Source organism: Ranitomeya imitator, chromosome 9 (assembly GCF_032444005.1).
Source record: "Ranitomeya imitator isolate aRanImi1 chromosome 9, aRanImi1.pri, whole genome shotgun sequence".
Classification (NCBI taxonomy): Eukaryota; Metazoa; Chordata; class Amphibia; order Anura; family Dendrobatidae; genus Ranitomeya; species Ranitomeya imitator.
In genome coordinates this window covers 5,515,846-5,539,552 of record NC_091290.1, presented here as the reverse complement: position 1 = coordinate 5,539,552, position 23,707 = coordinate 5,515,846, and the positions used below count along the sequence as shown (strand labels likewise).

The 23,707-nt window shown below is 46.8% G+C and overlaps 2 protein-coding genes across 5 annotated transcripts in view; one reads left to right on the top strand and one right to left on the bottom strand.

Moving 5' to 3' along the window:
* The window catches only part of DENND2B (DENN domain containing 2B), a 267,720-nt gene that overhangs the window by 45,803 nt on the left and 198,210 nt on the right, over nt 1-23,707 (top strand). For 3 of the 4 annotated variants that reach the window (XM_069739238.1, XM_069739239.1, XM_069739237.1), the window contains exon 2: nt 11,140-11,254. The gene's annotated coding sequence lies outside the window, so the exon portion shown is untranslated. Of the gene's footprint in view, nt 1-11,139; nt 11,255-15,429; nt 15,737-23,707 lie in introns of those variants that run through there. The other variant, XM_069739236.1, reaches the window with a different exon arrangement.
* Nucleotides 814-2,043, bottom strand: LOC138649499 (uncharacterized). Its single transcript, XM_069739972.1, has one exon. It carries the CDS (start codon nt 2,041-2,043, stop codon nt 814-816), a length of 1,230 nt encoding a protein of 409 aa, XP_069596073.1.

Genomic DNA, 23,707 nt, shown 5'->3' with positions numbered 1-23,707 from the left:
CTGACGGGTGGTATCTATCCAGTGATAGCTCATGGGTGACGTCTGGAGGGTGGTATCGGATGGGTGACGTCTGAAGGGTGGTATCGGATGGGTGACGTCTGAAGGGTGGTATCGGATGGGTGACATCTGACGGGTGGTATCGGATGGGTGACGTCTGACGGGTGGTATCGGATGGGTGACGTCTGACGGGTGGTATCTATCCAGTGATAGCTCATGGGTGACGTCTGAAGGGTGGTATCTATCCAGTGATAGCTCATGGGTGACGTCTGAAGGGTGGTATCTATCCAGTGATAGCTCATGGGTGACGTCTGGAGGGTGGTATCGGATGGGTGACGGCTGGTATCGGATGGGTGACGTCTGACGGGTGGTATCTATCCAGTGATAGCTCATGGGTGACGTCTGGAGGGTGGTATCGGATGGGTGACGTCTGAAGGGTGGTATCGGATGGGTGACATCTGACGGGTGGTATCTATCCAGTGATAGCTCATGGGTGACGTCTGAAGGGTGGTATCGGATGGGTGACGTCTGAAGGGTGGTATCGGATGGGTGACGTCTGAAGGGTGGTATCTATCCAGTGATGGCTCATGGGTGACGTCTGAAGGGTGGTATCGGATGGGTGACGTCTGACAGGTGGTATCTATCCAGTGATGGCTCATGGGTGACGTCTGAAGGGTGGTATCTATCCAGTGATAGCTCATGGGTGACGTCTGGAGGGTGGTATCGGATGGGTGACGTCTGGAGGGTGGTATCGGATGGGTGACGGCTGGTATCGGATGGGTGACGTCTGACGGGTGGTATCTATCCAGTGATAGCTCATGGGTGACGTCTGAAGGGTGGTATCGGATGGGTGACATCTGACGGGTGGTATCTATCCAGTGATAGCTCATGGGTGACGTCTGGAGGGTGGTATCGGATGGGTGACGTCTGAAGGGTGGTATCGGATGGGTGACGTCTGAAGGGTGGTATCGGATGGGTGACGTCTGAAGGGTGGTATCGGATGGGTGACATCTGACGGGTGGTATCCATCCAGTGATAGCTCATGGGTGACCTCTGAAGGGTGGTATCGGATGGGTGACGTCTGAAGGGTGGTATCGGATGGGTGACGTCTGGAGGGTATCGGATGGGTGACATCTGACGGGTGGTATCTATCCAGTGATAGCTCATGGGTGACGTCTGAAGGGTGGTATCGGATGGGTGACGTCTGAAGGGTGGTATCGGATGGGTGACGTCTGAAGGGTGGTATCGGATGGGTGACGTCTGGAGGGTGGTATCGGATGGGTGACGTCTGGAGGGTGGTATCGGATGGGTGACGTCTGAAGGGTGGTATCGGATGGGTGACGTCTGGAGGGTGGTATCGGATGGGTGACGTCTAGAGGGTGGTATCGGATGGGTGACGTCTGAAGGGTGGTATCGGATGGGTGACGTCTGAAGGGTGGTATCGGATGGGTGACGTCTGGAGGGTGGTATCGGATGGGTGACGTCTGGAGGGTGGTATCGGATGGGTGACGTCTGACGGGTGGTATCTATCCAGTGATAGCTCATGGGTGACGTCTGAAGGGTGGTATCGGATGGGTGACGTCTGAAGGGTGGTATCGAATGGGTGACGTCTGACGGGTGGTATCTATCCAGTGATGGCTCATGGGTGACGTCTGAAGGGTGGTATCGAATGGGTGACGTATGAAGGGTGGTATCGGATGGGTGACGTCTGAAGGGTGGTATCGAATGGGTGACGTCTGACGGGTGGTATCTATCCAGTGATAGCTCATGGGTGACGTCTGAAGGGTGGTATCGAATGGGTGACGTATGAAGGGTGGTATCGGATGGGTGACGTCTGAAGGGTGGTATCGAATGGGTGACGTCTGACGGGTGGTATCTATCCAGTGATAGCTCATGGGTGACGTCTGAAGGGTGGTATCGGATGGGTGACGTCTGACGGTTGGCATCTGTCCGGTGATAACTGATGGGTGGCATCAGAATGATGATGTCTGGATCAGTGTCATCTGACAGATGGTGTCGGAGAGATGATCTCTGACAATCCCACATTTATACTGTTCAGGGCTATAGGAAAGTTGTGTAATGATCCCTTATGATTCTGTGATCTTGGACATAATGGTTGCCATACGATACCGGCGGGCAGGAAGTCAATGATGACAGGAGGTGTTGCATTGGGCCGGGTCTCGGCTGTTCTGGGTCCGGTCCGCTGCTTCTCACTGATGTGATTAAGCAGTTTGCGATTGTTTTAATTCCCATTCTCGTTGGGTTGAGGTCAGAGCGCTCTCAGCATGTTCTCACAGGGAGCGGCCGATGTTCCCCAGAACTTCAACATATGTAAAAATACCATGAATGTGACATAAGCAAAAGCAGCGTATTCCATCAGATCCCGCCGCGCTGGAGTTCTGTAAATGACGATGAATCATCAAATAATGAAGCGTTTTGTAACCTTGGCCCAGACTTTACACCTTTTTATTTGCCTGTCTCAAAACAAATGCGAGTCTGTGACGCACGCTGAAAGACAAAGCATTAGATCCACGCCTGCTATGAGCAAATGTAGATTCCTAACAAAAATGAGGCTAAAGCTTTTCCAGTCTTTTATTAGTTTGATGGGAAATAGATCTCACAAAGTGACATAGTTACTGTATAACGTGAGCACACAGCGATTCAATGTCATTTGTATCTCAAATTGTAGCAAAATCGTCAGGCGTGCAGTGATAAGATCTCTGCTTACTGTCAGTGAATTGAATCATTCTTGTTTGTATCCTGAGGGCAAAATCACTACAAATCTAATACTTTTCCAGCAGCTGATGCAGCCAACAAAGGGCCCCTGTGCAAGAATTGTGAATGGGACCAATGCGCTCCAATATTCCATTTTCAGCCCCCTTTTCACGGGCGATGAGCCGGCACCGAGTCCTGAACATGAATGCCCAGTGACGCTATGTGCCCACGATCAGGATAGAGCCGCGTTTTGGACACACTGTATTTTCGCTAACTCAAATGCTGCGTTCTAATCACGCAGCAAAATCCGCAAGTTCATAGTGAACTCTACTGATTTACCGCATCTAATGAATGGCTATGAGGGAGACTACGCAGCGGAGACCAGCGTGTCTGCTGCCAAAAAGAACACCAGGCCGCGACCAGTAAACCTGCATCTCGGGTGAATGTGACAGCGGCAAATGGAAGAACACTGGTTGTGGGATTCCTCTAAATCCATCCACTGTGCTTGTAATGTAGAACGCAGCATTTTGGGCACAGCACAAGTACGCTGCGTCCAAAACGCTGCTGTTCCTGTTTGTGGGCACGCAGCCTTAGAGGCTACTTCTAGCGTGGCTGTGGCTCCCATACGGTGCGCTCCACTGATTATTCAAGTGGATACTAGTGATGAGTGAACGTGCTCGGATGAAGTGTTATCTGATCATGCTCGTGTGCTAATAGTGTCTTCGCGTGCTCGAAAAACATGTTTGAGTCCCCGCGGCTGCTCAACAGTCAGAACACATGCGGGGATTGTCTGTTTGTTAGACAGCTGCAACACATGCGGGGATTGCCTAACTGCCCCAAAACATTCAGCCGCGGCAACGCAACCAAATTATCCAGGCATGCCAAGATACTGGGATAACACCCCGAGAAAGCCCGGATAGCACCTTATCCAAGCACATTCCCTCATCACTATTGTGATGTATTTGGCATGGACGTTCAGGCTGCTGCTGTAAATTTGGGATTTCGTGGTGTATGCAGAAGAGGGAAGGCAACTGTTACCGGTACTGGTCCATTTCCCATCACACCACGCAGGTCTGTAGGGCACAGTGCTCGTTATCTCCCTGGTAAGAAATGAGAGTACTGTGACCCTGCGGACAATCACCCATCACCTGTATACTCTATATGGCCCTATATGTCATATTGCCCCATTCGCTGTGCGTCTGACTGCTGGACCAAGACCGCTCCTATGGAATCTGTGATAGAGGCGCCTCCGCTCTGTACACAGACTGACAAGGCCGCTGGGAGGCTAGAGGGAGGTCAGAAGGGTCCTTCATTTCTGAAGGGTCAAATAGAAAAGGGGCAAAGTTTCTTATTAGGGGCTGAGGCCTCGAATAATCCCTAGAATAGAGGGAGGACAAGCAGTGAGCTGATCCTCGCACTGTCTGCATCTGTCATTATAGATAACCTAGTATAGAAGGTAGGAGACAAGAAAAGCGCAAGTAGGGTCTTATCCCCAGGATTGTTTCCAATCAGTTATGAGAGAACTGCTCGCCTGGTGGTCCACAGTAAAAGCCTGTAGTTGTCAGCTGCTGCAGATCCACAGGTCGGCGCTGCGACCGCTCAGAACCGTTATAATAGACTAGATTGTGGCCCGATTCTAACGCATCGGGTATTCTAGAATATGCATGTCCCCGTAGTATATGGACAATGATGATTCCAGAATTCGCGGCACACTGTGCCCGTCGCTGATTGGTCGAGGCAACCTTTATGACATCATCGTCGCCATGGCAACCATTATGACATCTACGTCGATACTGTGCCCGTCGCAGAAACGTGAGATGTCTACGTCCTTTATGACATCGTCGTCGCTGTGCCCGTTGCTGATTGGTCGAGGCCTGGCGGCCTCGACCAATCAGAGACGCGGGATTTCTACGTCGATGCTGTGCCGGTCTCTGATTGGTCGAGGCGGCCTCGACTAATCAGAGAGCCGGGATTTCCAAGACAGACAGACAGACAGACAGAAAAACCCTTAGGCAATTATATATATAGATGAATGTGGATAAAATCCGCGCTGCTGCGACAACCGATGGATCCAGATACAGTTATAAGATGTTCGGGTGGTTTATTCAACGCGTTTCGAAGCTCATGGCTTCTTCTTCAGGAAGTTTCCACAGAACGGTATGACACATGAAACTGTTGCCTCGCTTATATACATTCAGAATTCAAATAACGGCGCCAAGCAGTCTTCTGACATGTGACAGACAGTGTCAAAGTTCAAAAAAGCCGTATTACATAAAAATAAGTTATTTTCAACATGTACATAAATCGTTGCTATCATGATTACAATTGATGAGCAATATAGTAAAATTTCACTCATTTTTCAGAGTCCAGAACGGAAAAAATAGAAAAAATTGGAAATGTGTGCGAACTGACGGGACAAGAACTTGTTTGAGGGTGTAAACAATCCCCATTCTGCTCCCTCCACTATCCATGTCGCCACGAGAGGAGTTATTCCTGGGGAATGAAACCGGCCACCACCCTGCTATGCATAATTCATGTAGATTTGTATTTGTTTATTAACCCCTTCATGACCCAGCCTATTTTGACCTTAATGACCTGGCCGTTTTTTGCAATTCTGACCAGTGTCCCTTTATGAGGTAATAACTCAGGAACGCTTCAACGGATCCTAGCGGTTCTGAGATTGTTTTTTTCGTGACATATTGGGCTTCATGTTAGTGGTAAATTTAGGTCAATAAATTCTGCGTTTATTTGTGATAAAAACGGAAATTTGGCGAAAATTTCGCAATTTTCACATTTTGAATTTTTATTCTGTTAAACCAGAGAGTTATGTGACACAAAATAGTTAATAAATAACATTTCCCACATGTTTACTTTACATCAGCACAATTTTGGAAACAAAATTTTTTTTTTGCTAGGAAGTTATAAGGGTTAAAATTTGACCAGCGATTTCTCATTTTTACAACGAAATTTACAAAACCATTTTTTTTTTAGCGACCACCTCACATTTGAAGTCAGTTTGAGGGGCTATATGGCTGAAAATACCCAAAAGTGACACCATTCTAAAAAATGCACCCCTCAAGGTGCTCAAAACCACTGCGTTTTACCTGCGGATTTTCCGCGGATTTCCAGTGTTTTTTGTGCAGATTTCATTTGCGGATTCCGCACGGTATTTTCCGCACCATGGGCACAGCGGATTTGGTTTTCCATAGGTTTACTTGGTACTGTAAACCTGATGGAACACTGCTGTGAATCCGCAGCGGCCAATGCGCTGCGGATCCGCAGCCAAATCCGCACCGTGTGCACATAGCCTAATTCTAAAGGTATGTGCACACGCTGCGGAAAACGCTGCGGATCCGCAGCAGTTTCCCATGAGTTTACAGTTCAATGTAAACCTATGGGAAACAAAAATCGCTGTACACATGCTGCAGAAAAACTGCACGGAAACGCAGCGGTTTACATTCCGCAGCATGTCTCTTCTTTCTGCGGATTCCGCAGCGGTTTTACAACTGCTCCAATAGAAAATCGCAGTTGTAAAACCGCAGTGAAATGCGCAGAAAAAACATGGTAAATCCGCCATAAATCCGCAGCGGTTTAGCACTGCGGATTTATCAAATCCGCAGAGGACCAGAATACGTGTGCACATACCAAAACCCTAGCCCTAACCCTAGCTCTAACCCTAGCCCTAACCCTAACCCTACCCCTAACCCTAGCTCTAACCCTAACCCTAGCCCTAACCCTAGCCCTAACCCTACCCCTACCCCTAGCCCTATTCTAACATTAGTGGAAAAAAAAAATTCTTTATTTTTTTATTGTCCCTACCTATGGGGGTGACAAAGGGGAGGGGGGGTCATTTATTTATTTTTTTTTATTTTGATCACTGAGAGATTATATCTCAGTGATCAAAATGCACTTTGAACGAATCTGCCGGCCGGCAGATTCGGCGGGCGCACTGCGCATGCGCCCGCCATTTTGGAAGATGGCGGCGCCCAGGGAGAAGACGGACGGACCCCGGCAGGATCGGTAAGTAGGGTGGGGGGGGGGGGGGGGTGGATCGGAGCATGGAGGGGTGGAACGGAGCACGGGGGGGTGGAACGGAGCACGGGGGGGGGGGGGGGTGGATCGGAGTGCAGGGGGGGTGATTGGAGCACGGGGGGAGCGGACAAGAGCACGAGGGGGAGCGGAGCACAGGACGGAGGGGAGCGGGGCAGTGTACTGGACAGATCGGAGGGCTGGGGGGGCGATCGGTGGGGTGGGGGCACATTAGTATTTCCAGCCATGGCCGATGATATTGCAGCATCGGCCATGGCTGGATTGTAATATTTCACCCGTTATAATAGGTGAAATATTACAAATCGCTCTGATTGACAGTTTCACTTTCAACAGCCAATCAGAGCGATCGTAGCCACGGGGGGGGGGGGGGGGGGGTGAAGCCACCCCCCCTGGGCTGTACTACCACTCCCCCTGGGCTGTACTACCACTCCCCCTGGGCTGTACTACCACTCCCCCTGTCCCTGCAGATCGGGTGAAATTGGAGTTAACCCTTTCACCCGATCTGCGGGGACGCGATCTTTCCATGACGCCACATAGGCGTCATGGGTCGGATTGGCACCGACTTTCATGACGCCCACGTGGCGTCAAAGGTCGGGAAGGGGTTAAATAATATTTTAAAATGTAAAATTAATAAAGATAAAAATTAATAAAATATAGCAATGAAATTATCCTTTTGGATTTATCTTTATTGTCGTCTTCTGATAAAAATAAGGTACTAATTGTGATGATTGTGGTGGAATTTTTAAAATCACTGATAAAATAATCATTATATCCTCACTTGGAGCGAACCAAGGAGAATTCCTTCTGTCGTTCTCGTGGGCTGAAGTTTAGGTGAAGAACCCGTGAAAGATCGAGAGAGACTAGGAAGATACAAACAGATGTATCCTATCAACCTGTATGATCGCTATCTATCTGCGATCGCTATCTATCTGCGATCGCTATCTATCTGCGTTACCATCGTGGTCTAGTTCATCCTGTTTCAGTGATTTATTCCGAGTTCAGAGAGATTAGTGCGCCAGTAAACCGCTCCAAGTCAGGATATAATGATTATTTTATCAGTGATTTTAAAAATTCCACCACAATCATCACAATTAGTACCTTATTTTTATCAGAAGAAGACAATAACGATAAATCCAAAAGGATAATTTCATTGCTATATTTTATTAATTTTTATCTTTATTAATTTTACATTTTAAAATATTGTTTAATAAACAAATACAAATGTACATGAATTATGCATAGAAGGGTGGTGGCCGATTTCATTCCCCAGGAATAACTCCTCTCGTGGCGACATGGATAGTGGAGGGAGCAGAATGGGGATTGTTTACACCCTCAAACAAGTTCTTGTCCCGTCAGTTCGCAAACATTTCCATTTTTTTTCTATTTTTTCCGTTCTGGTCTCTGAAAAATGAGTGAAATGTTATATTGCTCATTAATTGTAATCATGATATCAACGATTTATGTACATGTTGGAAATAACTTATTTTTATGTAATACGGCTTTTTTGAACTTTGACACTGTCTGTCACATGTCAGAAGACTGCTTGGCGCCGTTATTTGAATTCTGAATGTATATAAGCGAGGCAACAGTACCATGTGTCATATCTTTCTGTGGAAACTTCCTGAAGAAGAAGCCATGAGCTTCGAAACGCGTTGAATAAACCACCCGAACATCTTATAACTATATCTGGATCCATCATTTGTCGCAGCAGCGCAGATTTAACCCACATTCATCTATTATAACGATTATATATAACCTAGCATCATAACCTGTCGGGATCTCTGGGCGATATTAACTTCTAGGAGTTCACACGCTCCAAACAGCAGAGAATGTCACGGCATTATAAGAGGGGCTGATATCAGTCACATATGGTGAAAGGTCTGAAGGTTTAAGGTTATATCAGCCCTTCTTATAATGCTCCAGTACTGATATCAGTCACATGTGGTGTAATGTCTGGAGGTTATATTAGTAGTGGAGCATTAAAAGAGGGGTTTATTTATGATATGATATAATATATGTTAGGAAAATGTATAACTCCACAAAGATCCAAGCTTCAGAGACTGGTAGCTTTGCAGAAACCGTTTGGGTAAGAATACAAGGAGAGAACAACAGAAAGGACACTATTGTAGTTGTTTACTATAGGCCGCCTGGACAGTCTGAAGATATGGATGAACTCTTATAACATCAAATGTCTCTGTTCTCAAAAAAGTATGACGTAGTAATCATGAAAGATTTTAACTATCCAGATATTTGTACTTGTGCGGCGTCCAGATGTTACAGCATAGTGGATGGGGTTTCAAGAAATCCCATCTCCACTATGCGTCCAGAGACGCCCACGGCTCACCTGTGGAGACGGACATGCGGCGCCTCTTTTCAGACCGCAGCACGTCCATTTATCTTGCAGTAACGCTCAGTCTCCACAAGATAATTGTCACCCGTACAATGTATAGGGTGCCGTGATTCCGCACGGTACAATGTGGATTCACATGCGTTCAGTAGCCGGCAGCGGACATGTGCTGCGTCCAAAGCGCTGCCTAATACTGAGCGTCTTGCTCATGCCCTCACCGCTCATCGTCTTCATGAACACCAGAGTCAGATCTCCCAGGACTCTGCGCACTTTATCTCTGACCTTCCTGCTCGCCTGGTACCTACTGACACTCGGCGTCTGGGGAAAGTGACCCCCAAGCTGATGTGATATTGGTGTCCTGTACGAGCGCAGATACAGATGTAACTCGCATATCCGGAATACTCAGATCTGAGCCTCCAGTTACTTTGTGGCTTCTGGAACACAGAACCATTGTTTATGGTGACGGTCACATGAGCTCTGGAATGATACATTCTATTTAATGGTTCTTAAAGTGAGAACACTGTAAACACTCAGTTATTGCTTAAATATGCTCAATCTGGTTGTTTCCTTATGAAAATATCTATAGGAGTCTTCAGTATTGTTGGAAAACACTAAAATAATGGAGGCGCTGCAGGACTGCCACCTCATAATGCACATCTCGGCTGCTGCAGAACCTCAGAATACATGTGTGAGTTGCTGCAGAACTTCATACACTGAGGAAAAATTGCACTTGCCTTCTTTTTTAAAATGTTTCTTCCTTATTGGGAAATTAAAACGTAGGGTTTTCTTGTGTATTACACAAGGATCTGTTGAAGTACCAGCTGGTGAGAAACGGCTGCCGTCCTGCAGGGATTCCATTCACCCCTGCAAATCCTGTGTGTTAATTTTCCAATAAAGAAGAAACATTTTAAAGGATGGTGAGTGCAATTTTTTTTTTTCCCCCACTATGCTGTTCATGCTATTTCATACGCACCCGTGTTCCTGCAGAGTCCGATTCCCTGCTTATCCCATACATTAAAGGGAGTACCTGTAGTTGGTCCCAGCACACATCTGTGCTGCAAAAAACTTCATAACACACCTTTTCTCAACTGGTGCAGAACATCATAAAACACAACTCGGCTGCTGAAGAACCTCATAATGCATATCCCAGCTGCTGCAGAACATCATGATGTACACCCCGGCTGATGCAGAACATAATACACACCCCGGCTGCGGCAGAATGTCATGATGCACACCCCAGCTGCGGCAGAACTTTATAATACACATGCCAGCTGTTGCAGAACCTCATAATACACACCCGCCTGCTGCAAAACTTCATAAAACACATCCTAACTGGTGCAGAACATCATAATACACAACTTTGCCGTTGCAGAACTTCATGATGTACACCATGGCTACAGTAGAACCTCCTAATGCACACCTCAGCTGCTGCAGGACTTCATAATACACACACTGGCTGCTGCAGAACTTCATAATGCACCCATGCTTCTGCCAAATTTCATAATACACATCCTAACTGGTGCAGAACATCATAATACACCTTGGCTGCTGCTGAACCTCAAAATACACACCTCAGCTGCTACAGAACCTTATAATGCACCTCAGCTGCTACAGAACCTCATGATACACACCTCAGCTGCTACAGAACCTCATGATACACACCTCAGCTGCTACAGAACCTTATAATGCACCTCAGCTGCTACAGAACCTCATGATACACACCTCAGCTGCTACAGAACCTCATGATACACACCTCAGCTGCTACAGAACCTCATGATACACACCTCAGCTGCTGTAGAACCACATGATACACACCTCAGCTGCTACAGAACCTCATATTACTCAACTTGGCTACTGCAGAACCTTATAATACACACCTCAGCTGCTGCAGATTTTGAGTTATGTTCCTTGTACTATGTGATTTAGGTACAGTAGTACAACGTGGTAGATCAGTGATATTTGTTGATTTATGATTATTATTAGTAGTATTATTTAGCTAATTTCTCTCTCCGTTTGCTCTTATTTTGCAGGTCTGATCACATTTTCTCCGGATCAGTCACACTTGTGTCTTCCTGTAGTAGAAGGATGATTGGGTCCTGGCAGACTCTTGCTATTTGACCGCTTAATTCTGAGACTAAAATCAAGGTGAGATTCCATCATGTTGCTTCTATGCACAGTATTAAAGGGTTATTTCCAGAATTGTAGTATTCTTCACAACACTCAGTAAATGCAGACTTATTGTTAACCCCTTACCGGTATCGGACGTACTATACCGTCCGATGCCGGCTCCCCTGCTTTGATGCAGGGCTCCGCGGTGAGCCCGCACCAAAGCCGGGACATGTCAGCTGTTTTGAACAGCTGACATGTGCCCGTAATAGGCGCGGGCAGAATCGCGATCTGCCCGCACCTATTAACTAGTTAAATGCCGCTGTCAAACGCAGACAGCGGCATTTAACTACCGCTTCCGGCCGGGCGGCCGGAAATGACGTCATCGCCGACCCCCGTCACATGTCCGGGGGTCGGCGATGCGTCTCCATTGTAGCCATAGAGGTCCTTGAGACCTCTATGGTTACTGATTGCCCGTCGCTGTGAGCGCCACCCTGTGGTCGGCGCTCACAGCACACGTGCAATTCTGCTACATAGCAGCGATCAGCAGATCGCTGCTATGTAGCAGAGCCGATCGTGCTGTCCCTGCTTCTAGCCTCCCATGGAGGCTATTGAAGCATGGCAAAAGTTAAAAAAAAAGTTTAAAAAAATGTGAAAAAAATAAAAAAAACATAAAAGTTTAAATCACCCCCCTTTCGCCCCAATCAAAATAAATCAATAAAAAAAATATCAAATCTACGCATATTTGGTATCGCCGCGCTCAGAATTGCCCGATCTATCAAATAAAAAAAGTATTAACCTGATCGCTAAACAGCGTAGTGGGAAAAAAACTCGAAACGCCAGAATTACGTTTTTTTGGTTGCCGCGACATTGCATTAAAATGCAATAACGGGCGATCAAAAGAACGTATCTGCACCGAAATGCTATCATTAAAAACGTCATCTCGGCACGCAAAAAATACGCCCTCAACCGACCCCAGATCACGAAAAATGGAGACGCTACGAGTATCGGAAAATGGCGCAATTTTTTTTTTTTTTTTTTTTAGCAAAGTTTGGAATTTTTTTTCACCACTTAGATAAAAAATAACCTAGTCATGTTTGGTGTCTATGAACTCGTAATGACCTGGAGAATCATAATGGCAGGTCATTTTTAGCATTTAGTGAACCTAGCAAAAAAGCCAAACAAAAAACCAATGTGGGATTGCACTTTTTTTGCAATTTCACCGCACTTGGAATTTTTTTCCCGTTTTCTAGTACACGACATGCTAAAACCAATGATGTCGTTCAAAAGTACAACTCGTCCCGCAAAAAATAAGCCCTCACATGGCCAAATTGACGGAAAAATAAAAAAGTTATGGCTCTGGGAAGGAGTGGAGCGAAAAACGAACACAGAAAAACGAAAAATCCCCTGGTCATGAAGGGGTTAATATGCAATACAAGCCTAACATAAAGCTTCTGTCTTGTACCTTTGTGGGCTCTCTACCTGCCCCTTGGTGTATCCAGCTTCACGGAGCAGACTGGGCAGTCCTATTCTTATCTGATAAATCTACATTTCCCAGCAGCAAACCACTTTTCCTTAGTACTGAAGGCCCCTGTCCTGCCTGCTTCTTTCAAAGCAACTCTTCTCTTTGTTGACATAAATCTGCTGAAAGACGGCTGAATAATGAATGTCTCAGCTCTGCTGCGCTGTGTTCAGCTCTGCTGCGCCGTGTTCAGCTCTGCTGCGCCGTGTTCAGCTCTGCTGCGCCGTGTTCAGCTCTGCTGCGCCGTGTTCAGCTCTGCTGCGCCGTGTTCAGCTCTGCTGCGCCGTGTTCAGCTCTGCTGCGCCGTGTTCAGCTCTGCTGCGCCGTGTTCAGCTCTGCTGCGCCGTGTTCAGCTCTGCTGCGCCGTGTTCAGCTCTGCTGCGCCGTGTTCAGCTCTGCTGCGCCGTGTTCAGCTCTGCTGCGCCGTGTTCAGCTCTGCTGCGCCGTGTTCAGCTCTGCTGCGCCGTGTTTAGCTCTGCTGTGCTCCTCTGCATCCACCACAGATATTTGGCATATCGTAAAGCTGATCTAAGTGTAGAATTCACACGATTCTCCTGCGCACTGTCTGCTCCTGTCCAGGACCCTGCCTGAGCGACTATCTTCTGCCATCTACACCAGCATAGTGACCTGTGTGGTGCTACATCAATGCTCTTCCAGCTGGTCTCCAGTGGAGATGACAGTGCTGCACTATGGAGCGCAGCAGAGCTGACAAAGCAGGCCTGAGCTGTGTTTGAAGCGTGCAGCAGACCGATCATTACTGTGGGACTGCAGATATGTCTGCTGCAGGCATCGAACCCAGCTCAGCTGTGCTTTGTCAGCTCTGCTCCATCGTCTGCTGGAGACCAGTTAGTGGACAATGATGTAACAGCACGCAGGTCTCTCTGCAGATAGATGTAGATGGCAGAAGATACAACCGTTCAGCAGCAGACGGTGCGCAGAGGAATCGTGTATTGTGAAGGTAGATGACACACTGTGCTGGAGGCCAGATGGGAGCACTGATCAACTGGGAGCAGGATGGATCCAATGGCAACTGGAGGGGGTGATACTGGCAGATCTGGATCAATCTGTGTGTCCATTATAAGACCACATTCTGGATTGGTGACCAATCCTATAAATGCATCATTGCCTTCTAACAGACTTCGGGGGGTCTGGGCTGGTGCACTGCCAACACCAAAGTATTGGATATTTATTCATTTTACAAACATCTTGTCATGTTTTGTATTCTATTACCACCTGCTTGTGTGATATGGAAACAGCGCTGATGTATACTGTTCCTAACTATTGCGAGCTGTACCCATGACACACCCGCTACATAACATACCGCCGGGTGTTAGGGGGACAAACCAAACTAAGGCTATTAGGCATGTACTACTGAGGACTTTGGAATTGGTCATGTCTCCAAAAGTGAATAATCATTTAATATTTGCATATGCATTCCCTATTCAGGCTTAGAATGCCTGTATTTTCCCATCTAGACACACATTTTTTTATCATAGCAGTAGTCCTTGCACAGTAATGGGGTAACTTTATCTGATTCTTTTGCACTTATTTTGATTAATAAAATGTATCTTTTATTGAGTAGCACGAACTCTGTGTGTTCTCCTCTCTGTCTGGCGCTCTCTCTGTCTGGCGCTCTCTCTGTCTCGCTCTCTCTGTCTCGCTCTGGCGCCGACACTTGGGAGTGCAGCTCCATGTATTGCTGTGCGGCTCCGTGTATTGCCGTGCGGCTCCGTGTATTGCCGTGCGGCTCCGCGTATTGCCGTGCGGCTCCGCGTATTGCCGTGCGGCTCCACGTATTGCCGTGCGGCTCCACGTATTGCCGTGCGGCTCCACGTATTGCCGTGCGGCTCCGTGTATTGCCGTGCGGCTCCGCGTATTGCCGTGCGGCTCCGCGTATTGCCGTGCGGCTCCGCGTATTGCCGTGCGGCTCCGCGTATTGCCGTGCAGCTCCGCGTATTGCCGTGCGGCTCCGTGTATTGCCGTGCGGTTCCACGTATTGCCGTGCGGCTCCGAGTATTGCCGTGCGGCTCCGCGTATTGCCGTGCGGCTCCGTGTATTGCCGTGCGGCTCCGCGTATTTTTTAACCTGCGAGACTCGGACGTATTTCTCGCAAGTGAAAAGGAGGCCGAGGGTTCAACACCAGGATTTGTCTTCCCTCAGGAGCATCTCATGCGTCGTGCGTTTTGAGGACCCCGATATGTTAGATGGATCCTATTCCAGCCCTTGTATGACCGCTGCCGCCGCTATGTGTCCGATTCCTCCATTTACCATATACGTCAGGACCTTTACCTTCGATGTTTATTAAATGTAGACAAAAAGCTGGACGTGAGCAGGACCCCAACATATGATGTAGACCCTCACTCCATGCACTCATCTGTCCGTGTCACCACTGGAGGCCGGCGGCCGCGGAGTGCTCGGTTTGGGGTCTGACCTCTTTAGGAGGCTAGTGACTGATTGTCACACTTGCAGGCTGGTTGATCTCATTTGTCACTATATATATATATAATATTATTGTGCTATAGGGTAGAATGACCTCTGTGAGAGGCTGGGCGCGGACCCCTGAATGACTGCCCCCTGTAAGTGAAAGCTTCTGCCAGGGCCCTATGTAAATGAATGAAGAAAGTTCTTTGTGTTGAGTTTCTGCTATCACTGGATGCTGCGGGATAATGTGCTGGGGGTGGAGAGGACGAGAGGGGTTGTACTACTCTGCACACTGTGCCTGACACTCTGCTCCTTGCTGGAGCTCTTGCTGCTGGGTGGGGGCTACAAACTTCTCATAGGGGCAATTCCTATCCCTGTAACCATTGCCCTGGTTATCCTGAGGGCAGAGGTCCCGCCTGGAGTGGGGAGGAGGTCACACGAGGCAGATGTGGGGCTCACACCATCTCCCAGGGGTCTCAATCTGCTGAGATTGCTCAGGACTTGCCAATAGGATAAGGATTTGTGTGGGAAATACAAAGCTGAGAATGGAGCGGAGAGGCTGGAGCTGCACCCTGGAGGTAATGCACTACAACCCCTAGTCTCCTTGTACTAATTATAGAATCTTGTCTATTTTGTCCCATTGGGACTTTTGTATCTTTCAATATATTCTATTTATACTTTTCTGAATCCAGAAGCGTTTGATTCAAGGGGCAGATGATCTCGGCTGTTGTGCAATGTGCTGTATACAAGGGGCAGATGATCTCGGCTGCAGTGCAATGTGCTGTATACAAGGGGCAGATGATCTCGGCTGCTGTGCAATGTGCTGTATACAAGGGGCAGATGATCTCTGCTGCTGTGCAATGTGCTGTATACAAGGGGCAGATGATCTCTGCTGTTGTGCAATGTGCTGTATACAAGGGGCAGATGATCTCTGCTGTTGTGCAATGTGCTGTATACAAGGGGCAGATGATCTCGGCTGCTGTGCAATGTGCTGCATACAAGGGGCAGATGATCTCGGCTGTTGTACAATGTGCTGTATACAAGGGGCAGATGATCTCTGCTGGTGTACAATGTGCTGTATACAAGGGGCAGATGATCTCGGCTGCAGTACAATGTGCTGTATACAAGGGCAGATGATCTCTGCTGCTGTGCAATGTGCTGCATACAAGGGGCAGATGATCTCGGCTGCAGTACAATGTGCTGTATACAAGGGGCAGATGATCTCGGCTGTTGTACAATGTGCTGTATACAAGAGGCAGATGATCTCGGCTGCTGTGCAATGTGCTGTATACAAGGGGCAGATGATCTCGGCTGCTGTGCAATGTGCTGTATACGAGGGGCAGATGATCTCTGCTGTTGTACAATGTGCTGCATACAAGGGGCAGATGATCTCGGCTGTTGTACAATGTGCTGTATACAAGGGGCAGATGATCTCTGCTGTTGTACAATGTGCTGCATACAAGGGGCAGATGATCTCGGCTGCTGTACAATGTGCTGTATACAAGGGGCAGATGATCTCGGCTGCTGTGCAATGTGCTGTTTACAAGGGGCAGATGGTCTCGGCTGTTGTACAATGTGCTGTATACAAGGGGCAGATGATCTCGGCTGCTGTGCAATGTGCTGTATACAAGGGGCAGATGATCTCGGCTGTTGTACAATGTGCTGTATACAAGGGGCAGATGATCTCGGCTGTTGTACAATGTGCTGTATACAAGGGGCAGATGATCTCGGCTGCAGTGCAATGTGCTGTATACAAGGGGCAGATGATCTCGGCTGCAGTGCAATGTGCTGTATACAAGGGGCAGATGATCTCGGCTGTTGTACAATGTGCTGTATACAAGGGGCAGATGATCTCTGCTGCAGTGCAATGTGCTGTATACAAGGGGCAGATGATCTCGGCTGCAGTGCAATGTGCTGTATACAAGGGGCAGATGATCTCGGCTGCTGTGCAATGTGCTGTATACAAGGGGCAGATGATCTCGGCTGCAGTGCAATGTGCTGTATACAAGGGGCAGATGATCTCGGCTGTTGTACAATGTGCTGTATACAAGGGGCAGATGATCTCTTCTGTTGGGCAATGTGCTAGATACAAGGGGCAGATGATCTCGGCTGCAGTACAATGTGCTGTATACAAGGGGCAGATGATCTTGGCTGCAGTACAATGTGCTGCATACAAGGGGCAGATGATCTCGGCTGTTGTACAATGTGCTGTATACAAGGGGCAGATGATCTCTGCTGTTGTACAATGTGCTGTATACAAGGGGCAGATGATCTCGGCTGCAGTGCAATGTGCTGTATACAAGGGGCAGATGATCTCGGCTGTTGTACAATGTGCTGTATACAAGGGGCAGATGATCTCTGCTGCAGTGCAATGTGCTGTATACAAGGGGCAGATGATCTCGGCTGTTGTACAATGTGCTGTATACAAGGGGCAGATGATCTCTTCTGTTGGGCAATGTGCTAGATACAAGGGGCAGATGATCTCGGCTGCTGTGCAATGTTCTGCAGAGAGGGTTAAGCCGTGAGCCGCTTACACATTAGCAGAATGATGTCACCCTTCACATTATGGGATCTATTTTGGAGATAACCCTATTAAGCAAATAGAGAAAAGCCTTGGATTTAAGTAATGGAAAAGGCAGCGACCACCACAGCGCCGGGATTAATGCAGCCATGAAATAAAGGGCGAGATCTATAATGCTGGTCACATGAAGTTCATTTAATTCTTTATTGGTTATGATAGACGCCATGTAATTCTACTGTCTCAACTCTTTATAAATGCAGATACAATGTATACGGTACAGGAACGGTCACATGTATACAATGTATACGGTACAGGAACGGTCACTTGTATACAATGTATACGATACAGGAACGGTCACTTGTATACAGTACGGGAATGGTCACATGTATACTATATATACGGTACGGGAACGGTCACATAGACACAATGTATATGGTACGGGAACGGTCACACGTATACTGTGTATATGTACAGGAATGGTCACATGTATACTGTGTATATGGTACGGGAACGGTCACATGTATACAATGTATACGGTATGGGAACGGTCACTTGTATACGGTACGGGAATGGTCACATGTATACTGTGTATACGGTATGGGAACGGTCACATGTATACTGTGTATATGTACAGGAACGGTCACATGTATACTGTGTATATGGTACGGGAACGGTCACATGTATACAATGTATACGATACAGGAACGGTCACTTGTATACGGTACGGGAATGGTCACATGTATACTATGTATACGGTACAGGAACGGTCACATGTATACAATGTATATGGTACGGGAACGGTCACATGTATACAATGTACACGGTATGGGAACGGTCACATGTATACAATGTATACGGTACGGGAACGTCACAGACACAATGTATACGGTACGGGAACGGTCACATGTATACGGTGTATATGGTACGGGAACTGTCACATGTATACGGTACGGGAACGGTCACATGTATACTATATATACGGTACGGGAACGGTCACATGTATACTGTGTATACGGTACAGGAACGGTCACATGTATACTGTGTATACGGTACAGGAACGGTCACATGTATACTGTGTATACGGTACAGGAACGGTCACATAGACACAATGTATACGGTACGGGAACGGTCACATGTATACTGTGTATACGGTACAGGAACGGTCACATGTATACTATATATACGGTACGGGAACGGTCACATGTATACTATGTATATGGTACGGGAACGGTCACATGTATACTGTGTATATGGTACGGGAACGGTCACATGTATACTATATATACGGTACGGGAACGGTCACATGTATACTGTGTATACGGTATGGGAACGGTCACATGTATACTGTGTATATGGTACAGGAACGGTCACATGTATACTGTGTATATGGTACGGGAACGGTCACATGTATACTATATATACGGTACGGGAACGGTCACATGTATACTGTGTATATGGTACGGGAACGGTCACATGTATACTATGTATATGGTACGGGAACGGTCACATGTATACTGTGTATACGGTACGGGAACGGTCACATGTATACTGTGTATATGGTACAGGAACGGTCACTTGTATACAATGTATACGATACAGGAACGGTCACATGTATACTGTGTATACGGTACAGGAACGTCACATAGACACAATGTATACGGTATGGGAACGGTCACATGTATACTGTGTATACGGTACAGGAACGGTCACATGTATACTATATATACGGTACGGGAACGGTCACATGTATACTGTGTATACGGTACAGGAACGGTCACATGTATACTATGTACACGGTATGGGAACGGTCACATGTATACTATGTATACGGTATGGGAACGGTCACATGTATACTATGTATACGGTATGGGAACGGTCACATACACACAATGTATACGTATACTGTGTATACGGTACAGGAACGTCACATAGACACAATGTATACAGTACGGGAACGGTCACATGTATACGGTACAGGAACGTCACATAGACACAATGTATACGGTATGGGAACGGTCACATGTATACGGTACAGGAACGTCACATAGACACAATGTATACGGTATGGGAACGGTCACATGTATACGGTACAGGAACGTCACATAGACACAATGTATACGGTATGGGAACGGTCACATGTATACGGTATGGGAACGGTCACATTTATACTATGTATACGGTACAGGAACGGTCACATAGACACAATGTATACGGTACGGGAACGGTCACATGTATACGGTACAGGAACGTCACATAGACACAATGTATACGGTATGGGAACGGTCACATGTATACGGTACAGGAACGTCACATAGACACAATGTATACGGTATGGGAACGGTCACATGTATACGGTACAGGAACGTCACATAGACACAATGTATACGGTATGGGAACGGTCACATGTATACTGTGTATACGGTACAGGAACGTCATAGACACAATGTATACGGTATGGGAACGGTCACATGTATACTATATATACGGTACGGGAACGGTCACATGTATACTATGTATACGGTATGGAAACGGTCACATGTATACTATGTATACGGTATGGGAACGGTCACATACACACAATGTATACAGTACGGGAACGGTCACATGTATACGGTACAGGAACGTCACATAGACACAATGTATACGGTATGGGAACGGTCACATGTATACTGTGTATACGGTACAGGAACGGTCACATGTATACTATGTACACGGTATGGGAACGGTCACATGTATACTATGTATACGGTATGGGAACGGTCACATGTATACTATGTATACGGTATGGGAACGGTCACATGTATACTATGTATACGGTATGGGAACGGTCACATACACACAATGTATACGTATACTGTGTATACGGTACAGGAACGTCACATAGACACAATGTATACAGTACGGGAACGGTCACATGTATACGGTACAGGAACGTCACATAGACACAATGTATACGGTATGGGAACGGTCACATGTATACGGTACAGGAACGTCACATAGACACAATGTATACGGTATGGGAACGGTCACATGTATACTGTGTATACGGTACAGGAACGGTCACATGTATACTGTGTATACGGTACAGGAACGTCATAGACACAATGTATACGGTATGGGAACGGTCACATGTATACTATATATACGGTACGGGAATGGTCACATGTATACTGTGTATACGGTACAGGAACGGTCACATGTATACTGTGTATACGGTACAGGAACGGTCACATGTATACTGTGTATACGGTACAGGAACGTCACATAGACACAATGTATACGGTATGGGAACGGTCACATGTATACTGTGTATACGGTACAGGAACGGTCACATGTATACTATGTATACGGTATGGAAACGGTCACATGTATACTATGTATACGGTATGGGAACGGTCACATACACACAATGTATACGTATACTGTGTATACGGTACAGGAACGTCACATAGACGCAATGTATACAGTACGGGAACGGTCACATGTATACGGTACAGGAACGTCACATAGACACAATGTATACGGTATGGGAACGGTCACATGTATACTATGTATACGGTATGGAAACGGTCACATGTATACTATGTATACGGTATGGAAACGGTCACATGTATACTATGTATACGGTATGGGAACGGTCACATACACACAATGTATACGTATACTGTGTATACGGTACAGGAACGTCACATAGACACAATGTATACAGTACGGGAACGGTCACATGTATACGGTACAGGAACGTCACATAGACACAATGTATACGGTATGGGAACGGTCACATGTATACGGTACAGGAACGTCACATAGACACAATGTATACGGTATGGGAACGGTCACATGTATACGGTACAGGAACGTCACATAGACACAATGTATACGGTATGGGAACGGTCACGTGTATACGGTATGGGAACGGTCACATTTATACTATATATACGGTACAGGAACGGTCACATAGACACAATGTATACGGTACGGGAACGGTCACATGTATACTGTGTATACGGTACGGGAACGGTCACATGTATACGGTACAGGAACGTCACATAGACACAATGTATACGGTATGGGAAGGGTCACATGTATACGGTACAGGAACGTCACATACACAATGTATACGGTATGGGAAGGGTCACATGTATACGGTACAGGAACGTCACATAGACACAATGTATACGGTATGGGAACGGTCACATGTATACGGTACAGGAACGTCACAGACACAATGTATACGGTATGGGAACGGTCACATGTATACGGTACAGGAACGTCACATACACAATGTATACGGTATGGGAAGGGTCACATGTATACGGTACAGGAACGTCACATAGACACAATGTATACGGTATGGGAACGGTCACATTTATACTATGTATACGGTACAGGAACGGTCACATAGACACAATGTATACGGTACGGGAACGGTCACATGTATACTGTGTATACGGTACGGGAACGGTCACATGTATACGGTATGGGAACGGTCACATGTATACGGTACAGGAACGTCACATAGACACAATGTATACGGTATGGGAAGGGTCACATGTATACGGTACAGGAACGTCATAGACACAATGTATACGGTATGGGAAGGGTCACATGTATACGGTACAGGAACGTCACATAGACACAATGTATACGGTATGGGAACGGTCACATGTATACGGTACAGGAACGTCACATAGACACAATGTATACGGTATGGGAAGGGTCACATGTATACGGTACAGGAACGTCATAGACACAATGTATACGGTACGGGAACGGTCACATGTATACTGTGTATACGGTACAGGAACGGTCACATAGACACAATGTATACGGTATGGGAAAAGTCACATGTATACGGTACAGGAACGTCATAGACACAATGTATACGGTATGGGAAGGGTCACATGTATACGGTACAGGAACGTCACATAGACACAATGTATACGGTATGGGAACGGTCACATGTATACGGTACAGGAACGTCACATAGACACAATGTATACGGTATGGGAAGGGTCACATGTATACGGTACAGGAACGTCATAGACACAATGTATACGGTACGGGAACGGTCACATGTATACTGTGTATACGGTACGGGAACGGTCACATGTATACGGTATGGGAACGGTCACATGTATACGGTACAGGAACGTCACATAGACACAATGTATACGGTATGGGAAGGGTCACATGTATACGGTACAGGAACGTCATAGACACAATGTATACGGTATGGGAAGGGTCACATGTATACGGTACAGGAACGTCACATAGACACAATGTATACGGTATGGGAACGGTCACATGTATACGGTACAGGAACGTCACATAGACACAATGTATACGGTATGGGAAGGGTCACATGTATACGGTACAGGAACGTCATAGACACAATGTATACGGTACGGGAACGGTCACATGTATACTGTGTATACGGTACGGGAACGGTCACATGTATACGGTATGGGAACGGTCACATGTATACGGTACAGGAACGTCACATAGACACAATGTATACGGTATGGGAAGGGTCACATGTATACGGTACAGGAACGTCATAGACACAATGTATACGGTATGGGAAGGGTCACATGTATACGGTACAGGAACGTCACATAGACACAATGTATACGGTATGGGAACGGTCACATGTATACGGTACAGGAACGTCATAGACACAATGTATACGGTATGGGAAGGGTCACATGTATACGGTACAGGAACGTCACAGACACAATGTATACGGTACGGGAACGGTCACATGTATACGGTACAGGAACGTCACATAGACACAATGTATACGGTATGGGAACGGTCACATGTATACGGTACAGGAACGTCACATAGACACAATGTATACGGTACGGGAAGGGTCACATGTATACGGTACAGGAACGTCATAGACACAATGTATACGGTATGGGAAGGGTCACATGTATACGGTACAGGAACGTCACAGACACAATGTATACGGTACGGGAACGGTCACATGTATACGGTACAGGAACGTCACATAGACACAATG